This window comes from Schistocerca gregaria, chromosome 1 (genome assembly GCF_023897955.1).
Source record: "Schistocerca gregaria isolate iqSchGreg1 chromosome 1, iqSchGreg1.2, whole genome shotgun sequence".
In the NCBI taxonomy this organism is placed as follows: domain Eukaryota; kingdom Metazoa; phylum Arthropoda; class Insecta; order Orthoptera; family Acrididae; genus Schistocerca; species Schistocerca gregaria.
Window position 1 is genome coordinate 1,165,061,470 of NC_064920.1, and position 15,076 is coordinate 1,165,076,545.

The 15,076-nt window shown below is 42.1% G+C and overlaps 1 protein-coding gene across 2 annotated transcripts in view; it reads right to left on the reverse strand.

Annotated features, from left to right (window-relative positions):
• LOC126284182 (lachesin-like) overlaps positions 1 to 15,076 on the reverse strand; it is a 1,090,923-nt gene that overhangs the window by 174,680 nt on the left and 901,167 nt on the right. For both annotated transcript variants that reach the window (XM_049982939.1, XM_049982929.1), the window contains exon 3: positions 1,217 to 1,424. In XM_049982939.1, coding sequence (XP_049838896.1) covers positions 1,217 to 1,424 — 208 coding nt within the window. The remainder of the gene's footprint in view (positions 1 to 1,216; positions 1,425 to 15,076) is intronic.

Here is a 15,076-nt window from a genome sequence, read left to right on the forward strand (position 1 = left end):
CGCCCTTCTATAGACCCTCTATATACTCCTTCCACCTTTCTGCTTTCACTTCGTTGGTTAGAACTGGGTTTCCATCTGAGCTCTTGATATTCATACAAGTGGTTCTCGTTTCTCCAATCTCTCTCTTATTTTCCTGTAGGCATTATCTATCTTAGCCCTAGTGAGATAAGCTTCTACATGATTACATTTGTGCTCAGGCCATCCCTGCTTAGCCATTTTGCACTTTCTGTCGATCTTATTTTTGAGACGTTTGTATTCCTTTTTGCCTGCTTCATTTACTGCATTTTTATATTTTCTCCTTTCATCAATTAAATTCAATATATCTTCTGTTACCCAAGGATTTCTACTAGCCCTCGTCTTTTTACCTACTAGATCCAATGCTGCCTTCACTACTTCATCTCTCAAAGCTACCCATTCTTCTTCCACTGTATCTCTTCCCCCATCCCTGTCAATTGTTCCCTTATGCTCTCCCTGAAACTTTATACAACCTCTGGTTTAGTCAGTTTATCCAGATCCCATCTCCTTAAATTCCCACCTTTTTTTCAGTTTCTTCAGTTTTAATCTACAGTTTATAACCAATAGATTGTGGTCGTGACAAATTCACACGTTTTATACCCTTTCAAATTCAAATAGACTTAGTTCTTTTTACCGATTCTGCATCCACAAGGGATATGTCATTTGGGATCTGTGGAAGGTACATCAGCATATGTGTTCTTATTTTTGTAAGTATTTATTGTGTTATTATTTTTTATGACATGCTCTACATCCCAGATGATCTCCTGAGTATGGGTCAGTTGGAAGGAAAAGTACATATAATCTATTAAAGACATCTAGGTGACTTATGTTGAAATAATATGCAATCAGACGCTTTTTTGTATTTTGGTACGATTTATTGTACCATTAACTCAAGGCATTGCAGACTCACGTTCAGAGAAAGGTTCTACATAAAGATTAACCTTAACATGTGCAGCTGGACATTAGAGTCTTGGAGCTGGTGGAAATTATGGTAACTTATTTCTGTCATGTCCTTAATTTCCACCCTCACAACTACCCACATTATGAAGAGATTGCCGTGGCCTCAGTATTACTTAATGGTACAGTACAAAAAGGGACTGGTTGCATATTACACTCAATTAAGCTGCCAATGGAAACCATATTTGCATTTTGTCATCCACAATGAATACAATGTAAAATACACAGTGTGTAGGCAACTCACCCACGACCTGTAGGTAGCCGGTCTGGCTGATCATGGGGTTGGTGTTGACTTGGCACATGTAGAAGCCGCGGTCCTCCTGCTGTACGTCACTGACGTGCAGTAACCACGTCTTCTGGTTGTCGTGCGACACGCTGAAGCGAGGCACGCGAGCGATCAGCTGCCGGTGGATCGTCAGGATCATCTGCCGGTCGATGTGGATCCACGCCACCTGCGAACAGGACGCACAACCCTAGATGCAGATGCTCTACACTGTAATACAGTGCGTCACGTCACACAAGGAAAACAAATTCCTTCAAAGACGCAACAGGAGAACAAGACATAAATAGATATGACAATTAAACGAGGAAACTGTTGTTATGTGCTAACGTTCAGCCTCCTTACCCGTGAAGACTCGATGGTATAGCCACGAGGAGGGCGTCTGGATCATCCAGGTGCATTCTCAATTTACACCTCTCGACAATATACCGGATGCTCTGGTTCTGTGCTCTACAATAAGATCTTGGGCTGCTTCATCCCTTTTCCGCAGGTTGTACGCACACACTCCATGTCCTTTTCGGACAGCATTTACATTCTTCAACTAGCGCCGTGGAAGTTCAGTGCACGGGGGGACCTGCAGATGATCCGTAAGATGTGGCACTTCAGATGACGTACTGGTAATCCATGTTTAACGCATACCATTTTACATCGAAAGATGAAGTTACAATCAGTTAGCTGTTGGGCCAGTCGCAGGGGTGGGTTTCAGCAACGAAGCCTGTTGTCAACTCGAAAGCATCTTCACTGATGGGAAGCTGAAGATTATTCATTATTTTGGAATATTCTTTGTACCGGGCTTCATTTTAACAGTGGGGGTTGTGTGGCTGAGTGTTGGACGCCAGCATAGTGGAGCACTTCTTACGAACCAGGAGATGATTCTCATAGAGGAGCTGTGTCGATCTTATTTACGTGAAGGCTGTTCAATCACGTGGGAGAAATACATTCTGCCGTAGAAAACACTAAAACGAAAACAGAAGTTTGAAGAGAATGTGCTAATGTCTCATGTTAGTACTGGGGAGCTAAACACATATCTTTCGTGTGTTTATTTTGCAATAAGGTTTTCCGAGATACTTCCTGAAAGATAGTGTTCTATCAAGTGTCATTTCAACATAATTTGCTGGCTCTGGCAGCGAAAAACTGTTTCATTCATACGTACCTCTAGTTTACGATCTGCTGCTCTGTTGTTTAAAGTGGAAACTGCTGACTTTGGTTTTAGAAGGACTGGCTATGAGTTTCCACATGACAAACTACAAGGTGTGTCTGAAAAGGTCGGCGAGTGGATCTCAGAAAATACAGGAAAAAACTGTTACGAACAAAGTACCTATATCGACGTTGAAAGTAATTACAAACAGCTAATACACCCTTCTAACAATCAAACGCGAATCAAGGGCTAATCACCGAAAAATGCGACACGTAGTCTATAGGAGAACGTTCGATCTGAATGTACGGAGTCTGTTGCCCACTCGCAGATCTCGTGCTATAAATGCGTGCCTATTTTCTAGTTCGTGTTTCAAGGCTTGGTGCAGTAGTATTCACAGTATTTTCGCAATATTATCGAGCAGTATATTTGCTGACACAATACGTTCACGATTAGCTAAGTCAAGTGACTTTTGAAACACAGTACAAAGTTCTGCTTGTATTAATCGCTCCGAATAGATGGGCACTTCAATAATAAGATTCCCGTTTCGACAGCTAGTATCAATAATTTTTCATCACATAATTTTCCTTTTTGCTTAAGTGTTTCACATACATAAAATCACTGGTTCAGGTATTTGACACAGGAATGTTGTGTGGGCCATGGTGGCTATAATTATTATTTAAATAAAATTTTATTTTTTTCTATAAATATGAATATTTTAGATTACTCTTTACATTAACTTTCATTGATATCGAATGAAACGACATGCTTACTTTTACAATTCACTTTTTGTCTATATTTATCATCAAGTAGATTTACATGTTTTGGTATGATATAGGTGCATTATGAGTTACGATTTTGGAGCAATTTGTTACTGTTTAATGGAGGAACAAAAGCATTATTTCAGAACATAGTTTTGGTGAGGTTTTTGAATAAAAATTTAACTAATAGTCAAAGCAAAACAAGTGAAATAGAATACCTCCAGTGGTCAGATGCTCCATTCTCTGTCGTAAAACATCACATGTAAACTCTCATACTGTGTAAACAAAGGTGGCGTCTCAAAACTTTCAGGTGCAAAGAACATACAGCGAAAGAGAAACATAATCTCGAAATACAAAGAGTAAATATTACAACAACATTATTATTCTGAAGTAAGGTTTACAGGATTGTGGAGATCTTTGCTTAAATATTTCAAGGGGTATACAATACTTTTTGTCAACCTCATACATGTTTAATTCTATGTTCGTTTATACTTTACTTAGTTACATAAACAGGTGATATGTTGCATAATTTAAGTACAATAATTATGTTGCCAGAAATGGTAAAATTATACATAAATAACAATTTTGACTGGGGTTCAGAGATAGGGATGAAAGGATGGAGGTAGAGAGAGAGAGATGCACAGATACGAGATGAAATGAATGACTGAAGGAGAGCCAACTTTACCACTGCAAAGATATCTTAAGATTTTTTCTGTGAAGTGTAATGACTAACAGAATATATTGTATATCAGTTTGCATATTTTTGAAGCATTAAGGGATGATTTACTCCAACCTCTACTGTGTCATTACACGTAACAGATATAATCTTAAGAACCCCCAACTGGAAAAGTTTGCTCTCCTACAATCTCTCCTTTCACCCTATATCTGAATCTCTCTCTCTCTCTCTCTCTCTCTCTCTCTCTCTCTCTCTCTTTTTCTCTCTCTCGCTCTCTCTATCCCCATCCTTTCATCCCTATCTTCGAAACTCAGCCAAAATTTTTATTTATGTATAATTTCACCACTTTTGGCCTTATTTTTCTACTGAAGGTTAGAAACATGTCACATGATGATATAAACGAATATAAAACGAGTCTGAAACTGAACAAAACTGACGGAAAAGGATTTGCATACTCCTTGAAATATTTAAACATAGACTTCTACAATTCTTTAAATGATTCCAAAAGGGTGATACTGTCGTGATAATAACTCTTTGTATTTCGATATAATGTTTCCCTTTTCCTAAGTTTTCTTCACACCTAGTATTTTCGGACATCATATTTGTCTAGAAAATATGACAATTTCCATGTGAAGTGTTACAGTAGAGAAAGCAGCCTGTGACCACTAAAGGTATTCTACTCGAATTATTTATTATCAGCTTTAGACATACTTTTAGTTCTTAGTAAAAACCCTCCCCGAAACCATGTTGTGAAATAGTAGTTTTTTTCCCTCCACTAGGCAATGCCACAACTTACCCCAAAAACCTAACGCAATACACGCATATATCTCATACTGTGGCAAGAAAATCCACCTGATGGTAGAGGTTGAAACCTTCAAAAAGCGTTGTAGCTATGAATAAACTCTAAGCTTGTTGTTTCATTCGACATTTTTCTGGTCAAACGTTCTAAGGTTTTTTCTCAATTCCTTGCTACGGCCTTAAAATTCTGATATCTTTATCTCCGAGTCGCATCTTGTAGTCAGTATCGAGCAGTCTCGCGATGTTCATTGGTTCAAATGGCTCTGAGCACTATGGGACTTAACATCTATGGTCATAAGTCCCCTAGAACTTAGAACTACTTAAACCTAACTAACCTAAGGACAGCACACAGCACCCAGCCATCACGAGGCAGAGAAAATCATTGACCCCGCCGGGAATCGAACCCAGGAACCCGGGCGTGGGAAGCGAGAACGCTGCCGCACGACCACGAGATGCGGGCGCGATGTTCATTATGCCTTCGGCTGAGATGCCACTTTTCCTGAACTAAACTATCACATATAAATTCGTAATTGTAATGTCTGTTATGGTGAAAGTTTTGCCGGAGATATACAAGGTGTATCATAATTAATGCTTGTAAACGCAAACAGTTGAAAGTACACGATACTAGAAGCAAAAAAGTCTCAGTAAACAAAGCGTCGAAAATGCATACCTTAAGAGCTACAAGCAATTTTTCATCTTCGATACTGTGAAGCAAATTTATTCTGCTGCAAGTTCTTTGCTATCCATATTTTGGGAAGTGGTATTATGGATCAAAATAAGAAATAATGTCCGGAAAACGTGTGCTCTAAAACGCATACCTTATATGATACGAGCACTTGATAATTAGAAGAGTTGCGTTTCAAAGAAGGATAGATAAACTATTGCACATAGCAATTACGCAATGGATTTTAGAGCACATGTTTAGTGGACATTTTTTCTTGTTTTGGTCCACACTACTAGTTCCCAAAATATGGAAAACAAAGAAGCTGCAGTAGAAGAGATTAGTTTCACAGTAACGAAGATGACAAACTGCTCGTAGATCTTCTGCATCTACATTTACATCTACATCCATACTCCGCAAGCCACCTGACTGTATGTGGCGGAGGGTACCCTGAGTACCTCTATCGGTTCTCCCTTCTATTCCAGTGTCGTATTGTACGTGGAAAGAAGGATTGTCGGTATGCTTCTGTGTGGGCTCTAATCTCTCTGATTTAATCCTCATGGTCTCTTCGCAAGATATACGTAAGAGGGAGCAATATACTGCTTGACTCTTCGGTGAAGGTATGTTCTCGAAACTTTAACAAAAGCCCGTACCGAGCTACTGAGCGTCTCTCCTGCAGAGTCTTCCACTGGAGTTTATCTATCATCTCCGTAACGCTTTCGCGATTGCTAAATGATCCTGTAACGAAGCGCACTGCTCTCCGATGGATCTTCTCTATCTCTTCTATCAACCCTACCTGGTGCGGATCCCACACTGCTGAGCAGTATTCAAGCAGTGGGCGAACAAGCGTACTGTAACCTACTTCCTTTGTTGTCGGATTACATTTCCTTAGGATTTTTCCAATGAATCTCAGTCTGGCATCTGCTTTACCGACGATCAACTTTATATGATCATTCCATTTTAAATCACTCCTAATGCGTACTCCCAGATAATTTATGGAATTAACTGCTTCCAGTTGCTGACCTGCTATTTTGTAGCTAAATGATAAGGGACCTATCTTTCTATGTATTCGCATCACATTACACTTGTCTACATTGAGATTCAATTGACATTCCGTGCACCATGCGTCATTTCGCTGCAGATCCTCCTTCATTTCAGTACAATTTTCCATTGTTGCAACCTCTCGATACACCACAGCATCATCTGCAAAAAGCCTCAGTGAACTTCCGATGTCATCCACCAGGTCATTTATGTATAATGTGAATAGCAACGGTCCTATGACACTCCCCTGCGGCACACCTGAAATCATCTTACTTCGGGAGACTTCTCTCCATTGAGAATGACATGCTGCGTTCTGTTATCTAGGAACTCCTCAATCCAATCACACAATTGATCTGATAGTTCGTATGCTCTTACTTTGTTCATTAAACGACTGTGGGGAACTGTGTCAAACGCCTTGCGAAAGTCAAGAAACACGGCATCTACCTGTGAACCCGTGTCTAAGGCCCCCTGAGTCTCGTGGACGAATAGCGCGAGCTGGGTTTCACACGACCGTCTTTTTCGAAACCCATGCTGATTCCTACAGAGTAGATTTCTAGTCTCCAGAAAAGACATTATACTCGAACATAAATCGTGTTCCAAAATTCTACAACTGATAGACGTTGGAGATATAGGTCTATAGTTCTGCACATCTGTTCGACGTCCCTTCTTGAAAACGGGGATGACCTGTGCCCTTATCCAATCCTTTGGAACGCTTCGCTCTTCTAGAGACCTACGGTACACCGCTGCAAGAAGGGGGGCAAGTTCCTTCGCGTACTCTGTGTAAAATCGAACTGGTATCCCATCAGGACCAGCGGCCTTTCCTCTTTTGAGCCATTTTAATTGTTTCTGTATCCCTCTGTCGTCTATTTCGATATCTACCATTTTGTCAACTGTGCGACAACCTAGAGAAGGAAGCACAGTGCAGTCTTCCTCTGTGAAACAGCTTTGGAAGAAGACATTTAGTATTTCGGCCTTTAGTCTGTTATCCTCTGTTTCAGTACCATTTTGGTCACAGAGTGTCTGGACATTTTGTTTTGATCCACCTACCGCTTTGACATAGGACCAAAATTTCTTAGGATTTTCTGCCAAGTCAGTACATAGAACTTTACTTTCGAATTCATTGAAAGCCTCTCGAATAGCCCTCCTCTTACTACATTTCGCTTCGCGTAATTTTTGTTTGTCTGCAAGGCTTTGGCTATGTTTATGTTTGCTGTGAAGTTCCCTTTGCTTCCGCAGCAGATTTCTAACTTGCTTGTTGTACCACGGTGGCTCTTTCCCATCTCTTCCGATCTTGCTTGGCACATACTCATCTAACGCATATTGTACCATGGTTTTGAACTTTGGCCACTGCTCCTCAACACTATCTGTACTTGAGACAAAACTTTTGTGTTGAGCCGACAGGTACTCTGTAATCTGCTTTTTGTCACTTTTGCTAAACAGAAAAATCTTCCTACCTTTTTTAATATTTCTATTTACGGCTGAAATCATCGATGCACTAACCGCTTTATGATCGCTGATTCCCTGTTCTGCATTAACTGATTCAAATAGTTCGGGTCTTTTTGTCACCAGAAGGTCTAATATGTTATCGCCACGAGTCGGTTCTCTGTTTGACTGCTCAAGGTAGTTTTCAGATAATGCACTTAAAAATATTTCACTGGATTCTTTGTCCCTGCCACCAGTTATGAACGTTAGAGTCTCCCAGTCTATATCCGGCAAATTAAAATCTCCACCCAGAAGTATAACATGGTGGGGAAATCTACTCGAAATATTTTCCAAATTATTCTTCAGGTGTTGAGCCACAACAGCTGCTGAGCCGGGGGGCCTATAGAGACATCCAATTACCATGTCTGAGCCTGCTTTAACCGTGACCTTCACCCAAATCATTTCATAATTCGAATCTCCGTCAATTTCCTTCGATACTATTGCACTTCTTATCGCTAAAAACACGCCTCCCCCTTCACTGTCCAGCCAGTCTCTGTGGTATACAATCCAATCTGAGTTTAGGATTTCATTACTGTTTGCATGTGGTTTCAGCCAACTTTCTGTCACTAGTACTATACGGGCGTTGTGACCGTTTATTAATGAGAGCAGTTCTGGGACCTTTCTATAGACGTTCCTGCAGTTTACTATTAGCACAGTAATATTGTTATTCCCTGTTGCATTTTGCCTACTCCTACCTTGCCGCGTCTCAGGAGGCGTCTTGTCGGGCCTAGGGAGGGAATTCTCTAACCTAAAAAAACCCCATGTGCACTCCACACGTACTCCGCTACCCTCGTAGCCGCTTCCGGCGTGTAGTGCACACCTGACCTATTCAGGGGGACCCTACATTTCTCCACCCGATAGCGGAGGTCGAGAAATTTGCACCCCAGCTCTCCGCAGAATCGTCTGAGCCTCTGGTTTAACCCTTCCACTCGGCTCCGAACCAGAGGACTGCGATCGGTTCTTGGAACGATACTACAAATAGTTAGCTCTGATTCTACCCCGCGAGCGAGGCTTTCCGCCTTCACCAACTCCGCCAACCGCCTGTACGAACTGAGGATAACCTCTGAACCCAGACGGCAGGAGTCGTTAGTGCCGACATGAGCAACAATTTGCAGTCGGGAGCACCCAGTGCTCTCTATCGCCGCCGGTAGGGCCTCCTCCACATCTCGGATGAGATCCCCCGGCAAGCAGACAGAGTGAACACTGGCCTTCTTCCCCGACCTCTCCGCTATTTCCCTAAGGGGCTCCATCACCCGCCTAATGTTGGAGCTCCCAATAACTAATAAACCCCTCCCCCCGCGTGCCTGCTCGGACCTTGCTGAAGGAGCAGCCACATGTCCACTCACAGGCAGAGCGGTCGATGTCACACGGCCATCCTCCACATTGACCCTCCGCCTCGTGCGCCGCGAACGCCGCTGAACCCGACACTCCCCTTGGGGAGAGGGTGGCCCAAACGCGCCTGGTACCCGCGAAGATGTCTCGACAGCAGGGACAGTGGGTGAAGCATGTAACACCTGCGGTGTACCTTGCGACGCACCAGACTCCCCACTGCCGCTACACTTCGAGGCAGCAGCCTGTAGACGGTTGACCGCGGCCATCAACACGCTCAGCTCTTCGCGAACAGTGGCCAGCTCCTCCTGCGTCCGTACACAGCAGTCACACATCCTATCCTTCCTAAGGAATCAATTTACTGAAGAGACTTAATCAACTTTTAACTAGACTGCTAATTCACTGAAGGCGGCTGATTATTGACTAAACTGTGATTGCTAACCACTTCTTGTAGAAAATAGCACTACCTGTCTCTGGACTGTATTGAAAACAAACACTAGCACTACTGGCACTATGGATGACTAAAGGGACTCTCTCTAACTGTATTCAAAACAAACACGAAATCTATGGAACACTATTACTAGCACTAAGGTATACATTTTCGACCCTTTTGTCTACTGAGACTTTTTGGCTTCTACTATCGTGTATTTTCAAATGTATGCGTTTACGCCATTAATTATGATATGTGTGTGTGTGAGGTTAGGGCATGTGCTTTTAGGAAGATTGAGCATTCATAGAATTCAATCAAGTGTATATGTATATCTATTATTATTGAGTCAGAATAGACAATTGACTTATTCTTCACTTACTCCATTCCTTTATAAATATGTTAGTAACATGGCGTTCACATATTATTCATGGGTCTCAACTATGTTCATGAAAGGGTATTTTAGTGTGATTCAGCTAAAGTCAAAGCCATACATATTTTTAAAGGGTTATGCTAAATGATTGACACATTTTCAAAGCTTCGTATTTATTCAAGTACAAATCCAAAATGAACAAACTTTGTACCAATGGAAAGAGGAAGATCAAAGTTTTTTTATAATGTTTGATATCAATTTAATAAATTTTATAATTTGTAATTAATTACTTTTAATAACTATTTAATTTCAGTAATGCGGTAAACCTTATAAATGTTCAATGTGCCCACCGTTGACTGCACAGTGGATATCGACGTGATCCCACACACGCGAAATCGTATCTGTTGTTACTGACTGCATGGTCGCAGTGATCCGGTTCCGCAGATCGTTCAGAGTGGATGGTAGTCGCGGGACATAAACAGGTTCCTTCACACACTCCACGAGAAATAGCCGCAGGGTATGGGATCAGGAGATTTCGCTGGCCAGAAGTGCAGAGGCAGGACCTCAAGTTCCCTGCGACAGATCCAGCGCTGAGGAAGGGAGTCGTTCAAAACGCCTCGTAAATCATGACGGTAATGGGGCGGAGCTCCATTCTGTTGGAAAGTGAAGTCCTGGGGATCTTCCATAACTTGAGGGAACACCCGTTGCTCCAACACGTACGTGATTCCCGTTACAGTTCTTTCCTTAAAGAAAAATGGTCCGTAAACCTTTGTATGGGACACGGCAAGGAAAACGTTGATCTTCGGTGAGTCTCTTTCGTGTTGCAAAGGTGAATGTGAATTTTCCAAACCTGACATGCGAACATTGTGTCTGTTGACTTTACCCCTAAGGAGTAACATCATTTCATCGCTAAAAATTACACGCTGTAGAGATGTGTCATCCTCCATCTTTGCTGGCACATAACCATAAAATGTGAGATATTTCTCTTTGTCATTGGGGTTGAGAGCCTGCACAAGTGGTAATCGGTAGGGTTTGTACACCAAACGCCGTCTCAGAACTTTCCATACAGTTGGTTGAGGTATTCTAAGTTCTCGACTGGTACTATCGGTAAACTTACCAGGAATGCGCACAAAAGTTTCTAGAATCCGTCGGACAGCATCCTATGACACACGAGGTCGGCCTGTGCTTTTTCCTTTGCACACATTCCTAGTCTGTTTAAACTGCTTAAACCAACAGCTAATGCCTTTACAAGGTGGTGGTTGAATAGTGAATTTGGTACGAAATGCCCGCGGCACTACAATTTGCGATTCACTTTTCGTGAACTCAAGAATGCAGAAAACCTTGTGCTCCACACTCGCCATCTTATTCACAACTGACAGTGAAACGCCATGACAGCCCTATTGCCGCGGCCGACTGAGATGGCCGAGCGCTTCTAGGCGCTACAGTCTGGAACCGCGAGACCGGTACGGTCGCAGGTTCGAGTCCTGCCTCGAGCATGGATGTGGGTGACGTTCTCTTGTTAGTTAGGTTTAAGTAGTTGTAAGTTATCGGGGACGGATGAACTCAGAAGTTAAGTCCCATAGTGCTCAGAGCCTATTCCCGCGCGAACTCTACCGGCCACTTCTGAAACCATCACCGTCCACCTGCCGCCGCCCGCCAAAAACTCTGAAACTTCCTCTTTTCGTTGGTACAAAGCTTGTTCTTTCTGGATTTGTACTTGAATACATACGAATTTTTGAAAATGGGCCATTCATTTAAAGAACCCTGTACAGTGTGTTTCCAAAATAATAACGATTTCTCTGTGCTGTTGATTTTTTGTTGTCAGATTGTTATTCGCAGCGTTGACCTTGGGAAACGTTGTGCAGTAATGCATCATTTGCCCACTCTACACACGTGCTGTTGTCCATGGTGTTAGGTGACGGCTACGCAGTCCACGACAATGCCCACGCAAGAGCAGAGGGTTTGGCCTTATAGGGTGACTGCTTCACCGTAAAATCATACAATCGATTCGACAAATTGTTCCACGATTAGTCCCCTGATGCCCCTGTTGCATGGGAAACAACATTTTATGACACTGTGAAACGTTTTCGTGAAACTGGAAGCGTTAACGGAAGGTTTCGAAGCCGTCAGCCTGATGTGTCAATATCAGAATTTTTCGGATAGCCTCCGCAGTGTCTGTTGCGATCTCCCGATAAATGACTTCGTCGGTTGTCTCAGCAGTTTGAAGCATTGTATTCAACTTGCCACACAACCACTAAACGTCTGAGGTTGCGTCATATTCGAGTAGTTCAAGAACTGCGTCGTTTGGTTTTAGAAGAGCGTGTCGTCTATTGTCTATTTTAAGAAATTCATTATTAACAAAGTGAGAAATAAGCTTTCAGTACGCTTTTGTGTAATGAAGAATGGTTCCGTATGAAAGGATATGTTAACAGCACAGAGCATTCCACTTTCGGCTGCCACTAACCCTCACAAATCGCAAGAGACAAAACTTCACGCACGAAACAATGGACTGTGGTGTGCCGTATCTAGGCAGCGAATTGCAGGATGACTGTTTTTTAACACATATATTACCTCAGATGTTTATGCAGACACATTGAATCACTTCATAGTCGTGCTTAAAGTTAATTAGCGATATTACTGACTTCTTCAAGACGATGCTGTCTGAGATCTTCGATGACTGATTAATCTCTAAAAATCTGTGGCTCACACACCACCGTGACTATCGTTCCCATATATTTTCTTCTGGAGCCATCTCAAGCAAAAGGTGTCCTATAATAATCAGATAACTCTGCAGTTAAGGCATGTTTGAGGAAACATACTTGAACGTACTTCGACTGACAAAACCACAAGGTAGGAGACTGCTTACAAGTTCACGAGAATATTTCACATTCCCTCGCCAGATTAGGTAATGCTTGATTTCCAATGATTACGTTGTCTAACTTACATAACTTCAGTAATATGAAAACCTATTTCATACTACACAACTAAGCGGTTCACGACTGCCTTAGGCATATAAACAGTCCTGAACTCTGTACTACCTTACTTGGGTATAAGTAACACCCGTCTTTATGTCACAAACGTGTTGTTGTGGGAACAGTATTTGACGCATAATACAAAGTGTTTAACAAAGATTCTTTCAGGTGCATAAGAATACATCTTTTACATAAATTAAAATAGAAACTCGAGGAAAATTTCAACATAAGCAACTAAACCACCTTGGCGAAAGTAATAAGTAAACCACCTTTTTCGAAAATTGTAAGTTGCCAAATCATGTGGTTCCATGATGTAGCAAGGTCTCTCGCTCTTTCATTAATAAATATGTGGCCAGTTCAGATAGCACGTAGAAACTCGATAATGTCTGAAACACGGCTATCACCGTTAAACACGCCCGACAGACTTAAAGAATGGTTACCTCAGGATCGACAAGACGCGAAGAGTACGATGGAATTCGTGCAACACTGTTAAGTGTATTTACGTGTTAAACGAGGACACGATGGTGACCAGAGATTTTCCTTTACACAAACAACCAATGTCTTTAACCTGCTAGTGCCACAGGCGAATGCTCAGAGCTGCAGGAGATGCCGTGGTGTGGCGTCGAAGAAAGTTACGCCACACACCTGTAAATGAATTGGGTAGTGGCGACAACATGAAACGGCAAATTACAGCTTTTGCCAAGACAAACTTTTGGTTTTGAGGTATAAGCTAACATTCGCTCAAAGTTTCTGTCTTCATTCATGTAGAAGACTTGAAAAATCGTGTTAATACTTCGGAAGCATAATGTACAACAGCACAAAAACTGTACAAAGCGGAATGCCAGGTGCAACTGTTTTACAGGCTTCGGATCAAAAGAGTGAAATGAAATGACGCGTGCGAGAGCTTACCGGCTGGTATACCTGGTTGCTGGGTGCAAGTCTTTCGAGGTGACGCCACTTCGGTGACTTGAGCGTCGATGAGGATGAAATGATGATGAGGAAGACTACACAAACACTCCTTCCCTGACCGGAGAAAATCTCCAACCCCGCCCGGAATCGAACCCGGGCCCCCGGCAAAATAAGCCGGTACACTGGCTACTCAGATACGGTGGCGGACTAGGATCAAAAGAGTAAAAGAGGGTATGTTCGTAGTTCACTGATAGCTGGACAGTGAGGTTAGGTGCGAGATATCGACACCGTTGTTTGTAAACAAAAATAAGGCAGTCTCAAAGCTGACCATGCACTTTTAAAAGATGCTTCATGTAAGGAATTCATACGTTTTCTGCCGTTGTAAATAATATATTTTTAGTGTTGTGGGACAAAGTTGAGTGGGCTCCCTGCACTACAGGTGAGTAGGATCCTAGACTCCTTGTTCAAGCTTTTCTCTGATTCGCTTGGTTGCCAGTCAGTTGTGCACCGTTGGGCCTTTCTTATTTCAGGCATAATAGTGAGCAATTGAGTTCTTACAGAAGGAGATTTGATATGTGTGACTGTGAGATAAATTATCTAGAATACTTTATTTTGGAAATAAATGTACCCGTCGGGTAGATCGTTCGCCCGGTGAAAGTCTTTCGATTTGACGCCACTTCGACGACTTGCGCGTCGAATTTTGGAGACGAAAACTCGTTTGTAAACATATTCTGTTGGTTCTAATGACGCAGAGGACAGTTTTGGAGTAATGGTTTAAGGTAAACCAATGCTTGTCCAAGACTGAAACTTTTTTTTGTCAGAACTATTAAGTGAAAGAAATCTTTGTCCGTTAGATAAATAGTACTGTCTGTGATTAGTGTTAATTTGACATCTTTGTTTCCGTTATCTCACAAATAACGCAATTGCTTGCAACGACTGTAACTTTTCTATTGAGAGAATTTTTACTGTCTTTTGTGTCGTACTGCCTTTAGTGACAAGAATCAGAGTTTAATAGTTCAAGAACGGCTTTCCATAAAGTAAAACCCTCCACCAGAATTCTCAGTAAAGTCTTGCATATTAGGTCGTGTGTGCGTTGTACCCAACTCCACACGAAGCCACAGACTGCTTTTGACAATCAAAAAATAAATTTTGTGGTGAATAGCTCTCTTTGCTTTAGCTGCTGCATCCGCTTATTTCTATTTACTTTCAAGAAAGTCAGTACACCCTGACACAAGCACTACATGCTACACACGAGGTGAA